The sequence below is a fragment of the Rhinoraja longicauda genome, chromosome 18 (assembly GCF_053455715.1).
Source record: "Rhinoraja longicauda isolate Sanriku21f chromosome 18, sRhiLon1.1, whole genome shotgun sequence".
NCBI lineage: Eukaryota > Metazoa > Chordata > Chondrichthyes > Rajiformes > Arhynchobatidae > Rhinoraja > Rhinoraja longicauda.
In genome coordinates, this window is record NC_135970.1 from 1,426,796 (window position 1) to 1,443,184 (window position 16,389).

The 16,389-nt window shown below is 45.7% G+C and overlaps 1 protein-coding gene across 3 annotated transcripts in view; it reads left to right on the forward strand.

The window, feature by feature from the left end:
- The window catches only part of plekha7b (pleckstrin homology domain containing, family A member 7b), a 293,659-nt gene that overhangs the window by 220,673 nt on the left and 56,597 nt on the right, over positions 1 to 16,389 (forward strand). The window contains exons 11-14 of one of the 3 annotated variants that reach the window (XM_078414956.1): positions 2,071 to 2,581; positions 4,428 to 4,514; positions 11,190 to 11,309; positions 13,594 to 13,647. In XM_078414956.1, coding sequence (XP_078271082.1) covers positions 2,071 to 2,581; positions 4,428 to 4,514; positions 11,190 to 11,309; positions 13,594 to 13,647 — 772 coding nt within the window. The remainder of the gene's footprint in view (positions 1 to 2,070; positions 2,582 to 4,427; positions 4,515 to 11,189; positions 11,310 to 13,593; positions 13,648 to 16,389) is intronic. The other 2 variants (XM_078414957.1, XM_078414959.1) reach the window with 2 other exon arrangements.

Sequence of the window (16,389 nt, forward strand, 5' to 3'; positions counted from 1 at the left end):
TTGCTGCCTCACAACGCCAGAAACCAGGGGTTGATCCTGACCATGTGTGCTGTCTACAGAGTTTGCATGTTCTTCCTGTGACCACGTGCATTTCCTCCGGGTGCTCCGGTTTCCTCCCACAGTTTGCTGGTTAATTGGCTTCTGTGAAAAGCCCTCCGTGTGTAGGTTAGAATGGATGTGAACGGGTGATCACCGCGGTGTCAGTGCAGACTGTCTGAGCTGAAGAGCATATTGCCATGTGTATCTCTGAACTGAACTAAATGCCACTGTCGTATCTATCGCAACCACCATCCCCGGCAACATGTTGCAGGCACCCTCCACCCTCCCTGTAAAAAACTACTGCCCCTCTTACCCTAAAACTGTGCCCTCTAATATCTGATTTCTCCATCCTGGGAGAAAGGTTCTGACTGTCTACTGTATCTATGTCTCTCATAATTTTATTTACTTCTATCAGGTCTCCCCGCATTCTCCGGCGTCCAGAGAAAACAACCCATGCCTGTGGAACCTCTCCCTGTAGCTAATACCCCCTAATCCAGGCAGCATCCTGGTCAACTTCCTCTGCACCATCTCCAAAACCTCCACATCCTTCCTGTAATGGGGCGACCAGAACTGCACGCAACAGTCCAAATGCAGCCCAACTAAAGACCTGTAAAGCTGCACCACGACTTCCTGACTCTTGCACCCAATGCCAGTATGCCATCTGTACCTGTATGTTAGATCAATGAGATTCTTGCTTGCAGCAACTTTACAGGCCTATTAACGCCACAGTACCCAAATAAATATCCAATAATCAATCATGCAATAAATTGGGGAGTTACTGTGCCCCTCTAAGAGACCTTTGGATAGGCAAATGGACATGGAAGAATATGGATTATGTGCAGGTAGATGAGAGTTGGTCTCGGCATCATGTTCGGCATAGTCTTTGTAGGCTGAGTGGCCTGTTTCTGTGCTATACAATAAATTAATAATTAGTAATACTGTGACAGTGCAAAACCAAAGTCGGTACTAAAACTGAAGTCCTTGGTGGATCATAGTTGCTGAGTTGGGGTTGAGGTTAGTGTTGACGAGGCTGACGGTGGTGGGGTAGACGCTGTTCCTGAACCTGGAGGTCACGGCTTTCTGGCTTCTGTAGCTTCATCCTGATTGTCACGTTCGTTCTGTGCAAGACCTCTCAAACTTGTGACGGATCACCAATCAGCTCATGTTGTCATCTTAGCTGAGTGAAGACATTATTACTGAGGCACAAGGTTTAGTTTAGTTTAGTTTATTATTGCCAATTGTGGCATGATGGCGTAGATGTGGAGCAACTGCCTTACAGCGCCAGAGACCCGGGTTTGATACGGGTGCTGTCTGTACAGAGTTAGTACGTTCTCCCCGTCACCTGCATGGGTTTTCTCCATGATCTTCGGTTTCCTCCCACACTCCAAAGATGTACATGTTCGTCGGTTAATTGGCTTGGTATAAATGTAAATTGTTCTCAGTGTGTGTTGGGTAGTGTTACTGTGCGGAGATCGCTGGTCGATGTAGACTCGGTGGGGCAAAGGGGGTGTTTCCGTGCTGTATCTCTAAAACTAAAACTGAACTTGTACCGAGTTACAGGGTAAAGCTTTTTGTTGCGTGCTGTCCAGTCAGTGAAAAGACTACATGATTACAGTCAAGCTGTCCACAGTTACAGATACAGGATAAAGGGAATAACACTTTATCCAAGATATAGTCCAGAAAAGTCCGATTAAAGGACTCAAAGTTTGAAGGTCTCCAATGAGGTAGATGGGAGGTCAGAACGCTCTCTGGTTAGTGAGAGGACGGTTCAGTTGCCTGGGAAGAAACTGTCCCTGAATCTGGAGGTGTACGTTTCCAAACTTCTGTACCTCTTGCCTGATGGGAGAGGGGAGAAGAGGGAGTGGCCGAGAACTGCAGATGCTGGAATCCTGAGCAAAACTCCAAGTGCTGGAGGAACTCAGCAGGTCAGGCAGCATCTGCGGGGGGAATGACAACATTTCTTCAAACTGCTGCACAGTGTTTTGAATTATAATTTGCCGTTTACACTTCTGTACGTCTGTGTCTTTGCAGCCTCTCATCCACGCAAACCCTTCCACACAGAGCAGTCAACCCAGCTCAGCCTTACTCCGAAAGTTATCAAACTCTGCCAAAGAATGTCGGGCAGCCTTTGGAAAGCTCGCCACCCTTGCCCCGACACCTGCCCAGTGACTACAAGTATGCCCAGGACCGCGTCAGTCACCTGAGGATGACGCACGAAGACCGGCGGGCCAACAAGGAGGGCATGGTGTGGCAGCTGTACGAGTGGCAGCAGAGGCAACACTTCAAGCACGGCAGCCCCACCGCCCCGCACTACTCCACCGACCTCCACCCTGGCATACCAAAGTCTGCCTCCGACTTTCCTCGCTCAATCTCCGTGCCTCCGTCTCCCTCCGATCTCCCACCCCCCCCACCCCCCAAAACCCTGCCCCCCCGAAGACCCCACACCCCTGCCGAGAGGCTCACTGTGAAACCCCCGGAACAGAGGTCCTCTGACATCTTCCTGGCAGCGTCACCCAGGGGAGAGCACCACCTATTGACAAAGGTAAGGCCCATGAGCAGCCCTGAGATTGGCCCAGAGTGCTGGAGTAACTCAGCGGGTCAGGCAGCATCTGTGGAGAACATGGCTAGGTGACGTTTCACAGAGTGCTGGAGTAACTCAGCGGGTCAGGCAGCATCTGTGGAGAACATGGCTAGGTGACGTTTCACAGAGTGCTGGAGTAACTCAGCGGGTCAGGCAGCATCTCTGGAGAACATGGATAGGTGACGTTTTGGGTCTTTTGGAAATAGTCTGAACCTTTTCCATTTGTGCAGTGATTAGCCAGATGATGCTTAAAGTTGGGAGATCGAATCTTGAACCTTTTGTTTAGATTTAGCTCTAAGAGCTAAAGGAATAACGGGATATGAGGAAAAAGCTGGAACAGGGCACTGATTTTAGATGATCAACCATGATCATATTGGCTCGAAGGGCAAATGGCCTCCTCCTGCACCTATTTTTCTATGTCTCTATCCTAACCAGATAATCCCAGTTAGGTGAAGAGGACTCACTTAGTCATAGAGTCACACAGCACAGCGAGAGGTCGTTCAATCCATCTCATCCATGTCAACCGAGCTGCCTCATCTAATCTAGTCTCATTTGGCCCATATCCCTTTAAACCGTTCCTAGCCATGTCCCTGCACATCTCAGGGCTTTGATCCAACCATCTGCCTATCAAAACACCCCGAAGATAGACACAAAATGTTGGAGTCACTCAGTGGGTCAGGCAGCAAATCTGGAGAGAAAGAATGGGTGATGTTTCGGGTCGGGATCTTTCTTCAGACCATCAGTCCCCACCCCCCTCGCCTGTGTCCACCTATTGCCTGCCGCGCTTTGCCCTGCCTCTCCTCTCTCCCAGCATTCCCCACTGACTTGCCCTCCCTATAATCAGTCTGAAGAAGGGTCCCGACCCGAAACATCACCTATCCATGTTCTCCACAGATGCTGCCTGGCCCGCTGACGTACTTTGTACTCTTTGAAGCCATGGTGACCTCTGTTTGGAAAATAGACTGTACCGTTCCCTTTGTACGGTGATTCCTGAGGTGATGTTTCAAATTAGGAGATCTAATCGCGGCACAGTGGCTTAGCGGTAGAGCTGCTGCCTGACAGCGCTTGCAGCGCCAGAGACCCAGGGTTCGATCCCGACTACCGGTGCTGTCTGTACGGAGTTTGTACGTTCTCCCTGTTACCGCGTGGGTTTTCTCCGAGATCTTCGGTTTCCTCCCACACTCCAAAGACGTAGGCTTGTAGGTTAATTGGCTTGGTGTAAGTGTAAATTGTCCTTAGTGTGTGTAGGGTAGTGTTAATGTGCGGGGATCGCTGGTCGGCGCGGACACGGTGGGCCGAAGGGACTGTTTATACGCTATATCTCTGAACTAAACCTCAAACTATTTTTTCCGCGCTGAACAAGACAATCCCAGATAGATGAAGAAGATACACCTCATGTTAGTCATACAGTGCAGAAACAGGTCCTGTGGAATGTAAAGCTGAGGGGCAACCTTTTCACCCAGAGCGTGGTGGGTGGTCAAACAAGGAGGCGATTGAGACAGGTGCTGTAAAGACACTTGGACATGGATGGGGATGTGGCAAATTGGGCAAGCTTACACAGGGTATCTTGGTCGGCATGGACTCGTTGGGCTGAAGGGCCTGTTCTGTGCTGTGTGAGTCTGTGAACCCAATACCACAACCAATAGTTCACTCTTGGTCAGTCTTGGCAATAACCTGTTTAACCCTGCAATGTAGTTCAGCTCTGGTAGAATTGACATCCTTCGCGTTAGAATTCATTGAACTGATTTGTTTCTTTATTGTTGATATGCAATGAAGCAGCGTTAACTTTGAGTTGTGTGTTCTGCAGGGTTCGGCTCATGTGGACAGGCGTTCCATGCCACCCATGGGTTACATGACACACACTGTCAGCGCGCCAAGCCTGCATGGAAAGACCGTAAGTACAAGAAATAAAGAACCGGATAATTATATCACTAAATTAGGGAGGATGGGTTCAAATAATTCACCATTCAATTTCATGTCACGATCATTGTACTTAGGGCTGCCAACTTCCTCACTCCCAAATACGGGACAAGGTGACGTCACCGCTCCGCGCCCCACGTGACGTTACCCAGCCAGCGGCCACGTGCTCCCGCTCCACCAATGGCGGCCGCCATTGGTGGAGCGGGAGCACGTGGCCGCTGGCTGGGTGAGGTGGCGCGGGGCGGTGACATCACCCTGTGTCCCTTATTTGGGAGTGAGGAAGTTGGCAACCCTACTAATACGGGACAAGGGCGGTCCCGTATGGGACAAACCAATTTAGCCCAAAATACGTGATGTCCCGGCCAATACGGGACAGTTGGCAACCCTCATCGTACTGCTCCTCACAGTCAAAAGAGTAACACCCCTGCAGTGCTCAGTAAGGTCGAAAAATGAGAAATTACAAATTATATTTCTTAATTATGTTCCCTCAGTGATCTGGTTTCACACATGTGAATTGATACTGGAGAAAACTGCTTTAGGACTTATCATGTTGCACACTTAACATTCAAAGCTTCACGCTCTATGCAAACGTTAAGTGGATAAATAGATGTGTTGAAGACCAGATATTTTATTTCTATTTCGAAATATTTTATTCTGTTAATTATATTTATACATATATTTTGAATCACTCTATATTTAGACAATAGACAATAGGTGCAGGAGGAGGCCATTCGGCCCTTCGAGCCAGCACCCATCCATTGTTTTTCCAACGATCCACATTTTGTCCTAAATGACAATCATATCGTTCCACTTCACTGCCTGATGTGGAAGCAGTAATCATTAGATTCAGAAGAGTTTACCGAGCCACAGAATGCTTTGGCAATGACTCAAACATACTCCATTATATCATGAGTGGTCAGCATGCTATTTACTTTCAAATTGGAAACGCACTGGTCATTTACTGTGATCGTGGCTGATCATCCACAATCAGTACCCCGTTCCTGCCTTCTCCCCATACCCCCTGACTCCACTATCATTAAGAGCTTTATCTAACTCTCTTGAAAGCATCCAGAGAATTGGCCTCCACTGCCTTCTGAGGCAGAGAATTCCACAGATTCACAACTCTCTGAGTGAAAAAATGTTTCCTCACCTCCGTTCCAAATGGCCTACCCCTTATTCTTAAACTGTGGCCCCTGGTTCTGGAGTCCCCCAACAACGGGAGCATGTTTCCTGCCTCTAGCGTGTCCAACCCCTTAATAGTCTTATATATTTCAAAAAGAACCTCTTTCATCCTTCTAAATACCAGTGTATACAAGCCCAGTCGCTCCAGTCTTTCAACATATGACAGTCCCGCCATCCCGGGAATTAACCTCGTGAACCTACGTTGCACGCCCTCAATAGCAAGAATGTCCTTCCTCAAATTTGGAGACCAAAACTGCACACAGTACTCCAGGTGCGGTCTCACCAGGGTCCTGTACAACTGCAGAAGGACCTCTTTGCTCCTGTTCTCAACTCCTCTTGTTATGAAGGCCAACATGCCATTAGCTTTCTTCACTGCCTGCTGTTACCTGCATTCTTACTTTCAGTAAGTATGCAGAAATATATTTTATTTCTATATATTCAATTTAGATTTTATATATATATGTGTGTGTGTGTGTATTTGGACACATATACACACATACATAAACACAAAATACCATATATATATGAAATGGTATATATATAATATACATTAAACATTTCATATCTATTGTATTTCTATATATTAAATTTATATTTTTGTTACTGTATATTTTATTACTATTTCATTTCTATGTATTATTTTTTATATTATATTTTATTACTATTTCATTGCCTTTCTTGTTCCATACCCATCCATTGTTTTTCCAACGATCCACATTTTGTCCTAAATGACAATCATATCGTTCCACTTCACTGCCTGATGTGGAAGCAGTAATCATTAGATTCAGAAGAGTTTACCGAGCCACAGAATGCTTTGGCAATGACTCAAACATACTCCATTATATCATGAGTGGTCAGCATGCTATTTACTTTCAAATTGGAAACGCACTGGTTTCATCAACATTTTCTATGGGGCTGGTTTTGAAAGTGTTTAATGCATTACTTGTCTTTGTCACTCCGCTGTTGAATTACCAGCGATGTCTAAAAGTTTGAGCCAAATATTATACAAATGTACATTTACTTATCAGGTACTCTGGAACAAATCGTTATCTTTTATAAATCTGGTGCACAACTTTATGCAGTAGACTGCAATGTGACAATCTCTATTGTATGTGCACTCATGAACCATCTAAAAAGCATTGGTTCTAGCAGTGTTTCCTATTTAGTTTATTGTCACGTGTACCGAGGTGAAATACAGTGAAATGCTTTAGAGTGTGTGCCAACCAACTAAATCAGATAATGCAAAACACAGAGTGCTGGAGTAACTCAGCGGGTCAGGCAACATCTCTGGAAGGCATGGATAGGTGACGTTTCACAGAGTGCTGGAGTAACTCAGTGGGTCAGGCAACATCTCTGGAAGGCATGGATAGGTGACGTTTTGGTTCAGGACCTTTCTTCAGACCTTCTGAACCTTCTCCGAGAACTTCTTCAGTCTGGATAGGCGACCATTTGGGTCAGGATCAGACTAATCTGAAGAAGATTTCTGACCCAAAACATCGCCTATCCTTACTCTCCAGAGATGCAGCCTGACCAACTGAGTTACTCCAGCACTTTGTGTCTATTATTGTAAACCAGCCTCTGCAGTTCCCTGTGTCTCAATAAGAAAATACTGTACATAAATACAATCAAGGAAAACACAAGTAAAAGAGTGGGGTGATTTTATTGAATGAGTAGATGCTCCTCAGGGACCTGCACGCAAAGAGTTACTGCATCCTAGCATCATAAAACCTAGAACAGAACAGCACAGGAACAGGCCCTTTGGCCCACAATGTCTCCGCTGAACTTGCTGATAAGACCAACTCAGATCTGCCTGCACATAACCCATAGACTATCCAAAAGCTTCTTAAATGCCACTTTAGTATCTGCCTCCACCACCACCCTTGGCAGCGCATTCCAGGTACCCACCACCATCTCTGTAAAAATAAAACTTGCCTGCACATCTCCTTCAAACTTAGCCTCCCTCGCCTTAAAACGGTGCCCTCTGGTTGTTGATATGTCCATCCTGGGAAACAAGTTCTGATTGTGCCTCTCAGCATTTTATGTATGTCCACCAACCCGCAGCCTCCAGGGAAAACAATCCCAGTCTGTCCAACCTCTCCCTTTAGCTAGTACCCCCTGATCCAGGCATCACCCCAGTAAATCTCTTCTACACCCTTTCCAAACCTTCCACATCCTTCCTGTAAAGTGGCGACCAGAACTGCACGCAATACTCCAAATGCAGCTTAACCGAAGCTCAATAAAGCTGCATCATGACTTCCTTACTCTTGCACTCTATGCCCCGACCTGTGAAAGTAAGAACACCAGATGCTCTCTTTACCACTCCATCTCCATGTGTTGCCACTTTCAGAGAGTGATGGACCTGGACCACAGGATTCCTCTGTACATCCATGCTGTAAGCATCATCTATGAATTGTGTTTGACCTCCCTAAGTCCACTTGCTCAAATTTCATTGCATCTGCCATTTTTCTTTGTGTAGCTGATCTACGTGTATCCCGCTGTACGCATTGATAGTCTTTCTCACCGTCTGTGACCCCAACAATCTTGGTATCATTTGCAAAGTTACCATGTTATAGGGGTAGAATTCGGCCATTCAACCCATCGAGTCCACTCCATCATTCAACCATGGCTGATTTCTGCCTCCTAATCCCATTTTCCTACCTTTGACACCCGTTCGAATGACATTTTTTGTCTATCTCTGCTTTCAAAATATCCACTGACTTGGCCTCCACAGCCCTCTGTGGCAAATAATTCCAGTTTCACCACCCTCTGACTACTGAAATTCCTCCTCACCTTTCTTAAAGAATGCCCTTTAATTCTGCCCTTTAATTCTGAGGCTATGACCCCTGGTCCTAGACTCTCCCACCAGTGGAAACATCCTTTCCATGTCCACTCTATAAGAAGATAACTGCAGATGCTGGTACAAATCAATTTATTCACAAAATGCTGGAGTAACTCAGCAGGTCAGGCAGCATTTCGGGAGAGAAGGAATGGGTGACGTTTCGGGTCGAGACCCTTCTTCACCCGAAACGTCACCCATTCCTTCTCTCCCGAGATGTTGCCTGACCTGCTGAGTTACTCCAGCATTTTGTGAATAAATCCACTCTATCTATGCCTTTCATTGTTCTGTAAGTTACAATGAAGTCCCCCCTCAACCGTCTAAACTCCAGCGCGTACAGGCCCAGTGGTGTCAAATGCTCATCATATGCTAACCCACTCATTCCTGGGATCATTCTCGTAAACCTCCTCTGGACCCTCTCCAGAGCCAGCACATCCTTCCTCAGATATGGGGCCCAGTGGATATTTTTAAGGCAAAGATAGGTAGATTCTTGATTAGTACATGTGTCAGAGGTGATGGGGAGAAGGCAGGAGAATGAGTGTAGCAGGGAAAGATGGATCAGCCATTTTGAATGGCCTAATTCTACTCCTATTCCTTATGACCAGCACCTTATAGAGTCTTATCGAACCAACCCGTGTACGTTTACATCAAAGTCATTAATACATTGTCAGAAACAGCAGAGGTCCCAGCACAGATGCCTTGTTTGAAGCATACCCAGTTTATTTCATTTTGCAAGGACTGAAGTGGGCTCTCAGTTGATAGTGTGCAAAAGTAGATAACTTTATGCTTGGAATGAAGAGGAACACCTGATATGTTTGCTTTTGTTCATCTTGCGGAATGCTATTATCACAGCCGCCAAATTAATTGGGAAGTTGAAAATGGGATTGTATCTAACTTTGCAATTGGTGTTTGAGTAAATTTGAGTAAATAAAATAATTCATTTTTTTGAATGACAAAATGCTGGAGGAAGTGAGTGGGTCAGGCAGTATCGATGGAGGGAATGGACAGGCAATGTTTTGGTGTGGGGCCTTTCTTCACACCAATTGTCTTCAGAATCCCCCATGTAAAAGTGAGGTGGGGGCAGGACAAAGCCTGGTGAGCGATAGGTGGATACAGGTGAGGGTTGAGCGGGGTTGAATGGCAGATGGGTGGACAAAAGCGAGAGGTGAAAGGGAAACAAAAGAGTGTCAGACAAGGGGAGAAGAGGAGTGGTGAAATATGAAGCTGAAGGGAGGGATATGGGTGGAAGGACACCTTACCCCATGCCTTCCAGGGACGCTGCCTGACCTCCTGAGGTACTCCAGCACTTTGTTTTGGTAAACCAGCATCTGCAATTCCTTGTGTCTCTCACTAATGATTAACATTGCTTTCTACTTCAGAAGCCTATGCAAAGAAAAACTAATCATGCATGTCCCTGTCTTGAGATTCTCAGCACTTTGGATGCCCGATGCTGAGCTGGTTAAGTGAATGTTACTAAATCCTCTGGTTAGATCTAGATTGGGATCAGCCTGTGGAAAGATACAGGTGCATTGAATCTTGTGCACAGAGAATATTTATATGGATGTGACCAGGACTCGAACGCCTTAGCTACAGGGAGAGGTTGAGCAGGCTCAGACTTGGGGCTTGGATAGAGTGGATGTGGAGAGGATGTTTCCACTAGTGGGAGAGTGTAGGACTGGAGGTCATAGCCTCAGAATTAAAGGACGTTCCTTCAGGAAACAGATGAGAAGGAATTTCTTTAGTCAGAGGGTGGTGAATCTGTGGAATTCTTTGCCACAGAAGGGTGTGGAGACCAAGTCAATGGATATTTCTACGGCAGAAATAGATAGATTCTTGATAAGTACGAGTGTCAGGGGTTGTGGGGAGAAGGCAGGAGAATGCGAGGGAGAGGTGGATAAGCCATGATTGAATGGCGGAGTAGACTTGATGGGCCAAATGGCCAAATTCTGCTCCTATTACTTATGATCTTATGACCATTGTTCCTTAGAGTGCAGGAGCCTGAGGGGTGACATTATAGATGTGTACTAAATCAAGAGAAGAATAGATCACTGAGACTTTAGCCAGGAATTGAGAAGCAGAGGACATTGCTTTAAGGTGAGGGGGAAAAGATGTAATAGGAACCTGAGGGTAACTTGTTTACACAAAGGGTGTGGGTGATGGAACGAGTTGCCAGAGGAGGAAGTTGAGGCTGGGACTATCCCAACATTTAAGCCAAAGGGTGGTGAATCAGTGGAATTCATTGCCACAGACGGCTGTGGAGGCCAAGTCATTGCGTGTTTTAAAGGCGGAGATTGACAGATTCTTGATTAGTGGTGTCAAGCGTTTTGAGGAGAAGGCAGGAGAATGGAGTTGAGAGGGAAAGATAGATCGCCCATGATGGAATGGCAGAGTAGACTCTGGGCCGAATGGCCTAACTTTGCTCCCATAATTTATGAACTTCTGAATAAACATTTAGACAGGTGCATGGATTGAATAGGTTTTGAGGGATATGGGCCAAACGCAGGCAGGTGGGACTGGTGTAGATGGGACATGTTGGTGGGCATGGGCAAGTTGGGCTCAAGGGCCTGTATGACTCCCTGACATGCTGCAGTTGCTAATACCACCCTTTCCGACCCGCTATATTACCTGCAGCTGGAAGAACTCACCTTGCTTCTGATCCGGTTACGGAGACACCAGTCCCAGCTGGCCACTGCCCGAAACCATACCCTTAAACAGTTGCAACTAAACAGACTGGGCGAGTCCATGCATCAGGTCAGCCACTGTATGGCTTGCGTTTGTCACCTGAGGTGATTGTTTGTCTCCACCGTGCATTGTGAGGTGACGCCTTCCGCTGTATGTGACTGTACTGTTTGACAATGAGCCAGCACAAGCTCCAGAACCTTCTCCCTGTTCTACCTCATTGTCTTCAAAAGCCTGTTCTGCTTTTTACCAACAATATTCAATTGCTTCCACAAATTGCCGAGCCTTTTTACAGCTTCAACTTTTTTTGCAACAGATTATTTGATTGTAAATTGTCTAACCAAACTTTTGGGACCATTTGGTTAAAAAGTAAGAGGAAAGTCAGGCAGCATCTCTGATCAAAAAAATCTAATTGATCAAAAAAATCTGTTTGATTGAAAACAAAGATACAGCATGGACACAGGCCCTTCGGCCCATCGAGTCCATGCCAACCATTGATCACTCTTCACACCAGTTCTATGTTATCCTACATTCTCATCCGCTCCCTTCACACTAGGGGCCAATTTACAGAGGCCAATTAACCTTCAAACCCGCACGTCTTTGGAATGTGGGAGAAAACTCGCGCAGTCACGGGGAGAGCGTGCAAACTCCACACCGGCAGCACCTGAGGTCAGGATTGAACCCGGATTTCTGGCGCTGTGAGTCAGCGGCTCTACCAGTTGTACCACTGTGCCAACTCTCAAGTTCCTAATTCTCAGTCCCTAGAGTAGATAGACACGCAGTGCAAGTGCTGGTGTAACTCAGCAGGTCAGGCAGCATCATCTGGAGAACATGGATAGGTGATGTTTTGGGTCGAGACCCTTCTTCAGACTGAAGAAGGTTCCGAAGAAGGTCTAAAGAAGGGTCCTGAACTGAAACGTCACCTATCCATGTTCTCCTGAGATGCTGCCTGGCCTGCTGAGTTACTCCAGCACTTTGTGTCCTTTTGTGTATCAACCAGCATCTGTAGTTCCTTGTTTCTACTAATTGGCTTGTATTTTCTGGGAAAGAAGGAGGGAAATTCATTACTTTTAGTGGGTGGTTTTAGGTTTATTATTGTTACGTGTACCAAACTACAGTGAAAAGCTCTGTTTTGCATGTTATTCATACAAATCCAATAACACTATGCGTAAATATAATCAAGTATAAACTCGAGTACAATAGATAGAGCCAACATAAAGATACAGAGTGCAGATTTTGCTCTCAGCATTGAGTGCCATGTAAGAGACAGGGCAGATGGATAATATTTGCACTGCTTTGAGCCAGCAATTTTCGGCCTGCCATTAATTGCCCAAATTTGAAATTGCACCTAAACCACCTTGGGGAAAATTATGTTGTTTTATGCTCTCTGCAAATTACCAATTGTGAAGTTTTAAAGAGTTTAATTTCTCTTGGCCTACATTTAAAATATTTCTCTGACTTCAAAAGCATGAATATTGTTGCCAATTATTTTAATTTGCATTTTTATTTGTCTGGAGTTTGCCGGAAAAGTGTGTCTTCTAACTTTTCCTTATAATTTGTTGTTGTTGGGTGAAGTCTGATCTATGCCCATGTACATGACAGTGAAATGTTAAAACCTTCAATTTTTTAAGGTGATGGTAGATTTTGTTGAACAGTGTTTTGTTAAAATAGTCTGCGTTCCTGCCCAGCCTTGTGTTCATCGACCAATGCATGTTACTGTATGAATGCATGACTGCTTTTTTATTGGTGGAAGGATTGAAACTTGAACGATGTTTTACTGCACACCATTTAGTTTATTCTCAAGTATCTGCTGTCGAGGCTGCCTTGAGGTATATGTGTGTACATTCACACCTGCTTTACCAATTGCTTAAAACCAGAACTTTGTACCCTCAATACCTTAAAGACAACTTTCAGAGAAATATCCAGATTAAATTTAGTTGGACAATTTTATCATCTGAAAATATCCCCAGTATTAATCTGTGATAGGCACAAAAAGCTGGAGTAACTCAGCAGGTCAGGCAGCATCTCTGGAGAAAAGGAGTAGGTGGCGTTTCAAGTCAAGACCCTTCTTCAGACCCGAACTCGACCCGAAACATCACCCATTCGTTTTCTCTGGAGATGCTGCCAGTCCCGCTGAGTTACTCCAGCCTTTTGTATCTATCGTCAGTTTAAACCAGTATCTGCAGTTCCTTCCTACACATTTAATCTGTGATATTCAATGTTCTGGAGTTGTACTATGCAGTGGAATTTATATGTTCCCATCTGAAGCAGTGTCCACTATAAGGATTAAAAGGAATTTGGGAGAAATGATTAAAATGATTTTGATTTTGTCTTATTTTTTTATTTGCAACATCAGGCTGATGATACGTACATGCAACTGAAGAAGAACCTGGAATATCTGGATCTCAAGGTGTGATAAGGATTCTTCCTACGGCCATCCTGGTTTTGCTCTCTACTCTGAGTATTATTGTACCCCCTGTTCCTCTCCTAACTCTCAGTTGATCTTCAGTTAGCCAAATGTTATTTTTCCAAGAATGTGTCGTTGCTAATATTGAAAATTGAATATTGCCTTACGAGGATGTTGCAAGGACTCGAGGGCCTGAGCTACAGGGAGAGGTTGGGCAGGCTGGGACTCTATTCATTGGAGTGCAGGAGGATGAGGGGGGAACTTATAAAGGTGTGCAAGATCATGAGGGGAAGAGATAGGGTGAATGCACAGTATCTTTTACCCAGAGAAGGGGGAATAAACAACGTTTTTAAGGTGAGAGGGGAAAGATTTAATAGGAACCTGAGGGATAATTTTTTCACTCGGAGGGTGGTGGGAGTCGGGAATGATCTGCTAAAGGAGGTAGTTGAGGTAGGTATTATAGTAGCATTTAAAAGACACTTGGACATGTACATAGATAGGAAAGGCTTAGAGTGATATGGGCCAAACACGGGCAAATGGGACCAGTGGATGGGGCATCTTGGTCAGCATGGGCAAGGTGGGCCGAAGGGCCTGTTTCCATGCCAGGTCGCTCTATTTCGTTCAATAAAACGGTTCTCATTTGATGATGCTTGCATCGAGTCAGGATGTGCAACATTTTCCTTCATGTAGAACTTGCTAACAGTGAGTGGCATGGTGGCACAGCGGTAGAGCTGCTGCCTCACAGTGCCAGAGACCCGGGTTCCACCTTGAACATGCGTGCTGTCTGTACAGTGTTTGCACCTTCTCCCTGTGACCTCGTGGGTTTCCTCCGGGTGCTCCGGTTTCCACCAAGTCCCAAAGACGTGCGGGTTTGTAGCTTAATTGGCTTCTTTAATTGTCCCTAGTGTGTAGGACAGAACTAGTGTGAACAGGTGAGCACTGGTCGGCACAGACACAGTGGGCTGAACGGTCTGTTTCTATGCTGTATCTCTAAACTAAACAAAATCTGAAAATACACTTGCCCCACAAATGCATCATAGTACTATAATAATTTCATCCGAGCTGATCCCAGAAAGGATGGATTACACTCTAAAACACTCTAGGCTCTTGAATGGATTACACTCTAAAAGATGTGTATGGAGGCTGTTAGTCATGGCTGTTGTAACTATGCCTGAAAAATCTTTTCATCTTGTCATAACTGTTTAAACTTAGGCAACTTTTGTATGTGTTTCCGAGTTAATGAAACTTAAACTTTCACTTTCACAGCATGTCTTATTGAATGTTTCCCACTAACAGTATTCTACTGCTGTTATGTGCAAGTTTGTTTGATAATAGAAGATTAAGGAATATTGGGTACATGCTATTGGACAGGTACATGGATAGGAAAGGTTTCAAGGGATCTGGGTCAAATGCAGGCAGGTGGGACAAGCTTAGATGGGACATCTTAGTCAGTGTGGACAAGTCGGCCACAGGGCCTCTTTCTGTGCTGTGTAGTTTTAAGACTCGTTGACTTAAAATTTGTGTTCCGATGCGGTGTTTTTTTTAGATGTGTTTTGGTGAGAAAGTGGTGCAACAGGTCTAGCTGATACAGCTAGTACAGAGAAATGTGAGGTGTTGGGAAGTCTAACGTGGGCAGGACCTACACAGTGAATGGTAGGGCTCTGGGGAGTGTTGTAGAGCAGAGGGCAGGAGGGCAGGTGCAAGGTACCTTGAAGGTCAAGTTGCAGGTAGATAAGGTGGTCAAGAAGGCTTTTGGTACATTGGCCTTCATCATTCAGGATATTGAGTATCGCAGTTGGGAGGTCATGTTGCAGTTGTATAAGATGTTGGTGAGACCGCATTCAGAGTATTGTGTTCTGGGCACCATGTTATAGGAAAGTTGTTGTGAGGCCGGAAAGTCCACCGGGTGGCGCCGTCAGTGATGGCAGCCTCGCCAACAGTCTGTCTGTCTTTTCGTCTTTTTTGTTAGTTTTAGTGTGCTTTAAAACTTTCTGTTAATGCTCTCTGGTTAGTTTTATATTGGGGGTGGGGAGATGTTGGGGGAAACATTTTTTCATTCTCTTACCTTGCTGGAGATGTGATTGTTTTCCGGATCGTTTCTCTGGTCGCTCTGCGGCCTAACATCGTGGACCTGGCAGCCTTGCCTGGGACTGACTTTGAGCCCCACCGCGGGGCATGCTTACCATCTGAGCCTGCGATCCCTTGCCTGGGATCGACACTTCAACCGCGGCCTGTGGATTTCACCATCGAGGAGCTTGCAGTCTCGAGTAGAGACTGATGTCGGGAAGCTCTAAGCCGCAGGCGGTTCGACCAGTCCCGACCCGGGGTCTGATCGCCTGGCGCGGGGAGCTGAGATCCCCCCGAAGCGGGAGCTTGATCGCCCCGATGCGGAGGGCCCGACGGCCGGTTGCGGGGGCCAAGATCGCCCCGTCAACGGAAGGCTCGAGACCCCCGACCACGGGAGAACAAAGAAGGGAAGAGATTGAACTATTTTTTCGCCTTCCATCACAATGAGGAATGTGGAGGGGTCACTGTGGTGGATGTTTATGTTAAAATGTATTTTGTGTTTCTTGGTGCTTTTTATTGGTATGACTGCATGGCAAGTCAAATTCGTCATATGTTGCAAAACATACTTGGCTAATAAAGTATGATTATGATTATGTTTACGAAGCTGGAAAGGATACAGAGAAGATTTATGAGGATGTTGCCAGGACTAGAGGGTCTGAGCTACAGGGAGAGGTTGAG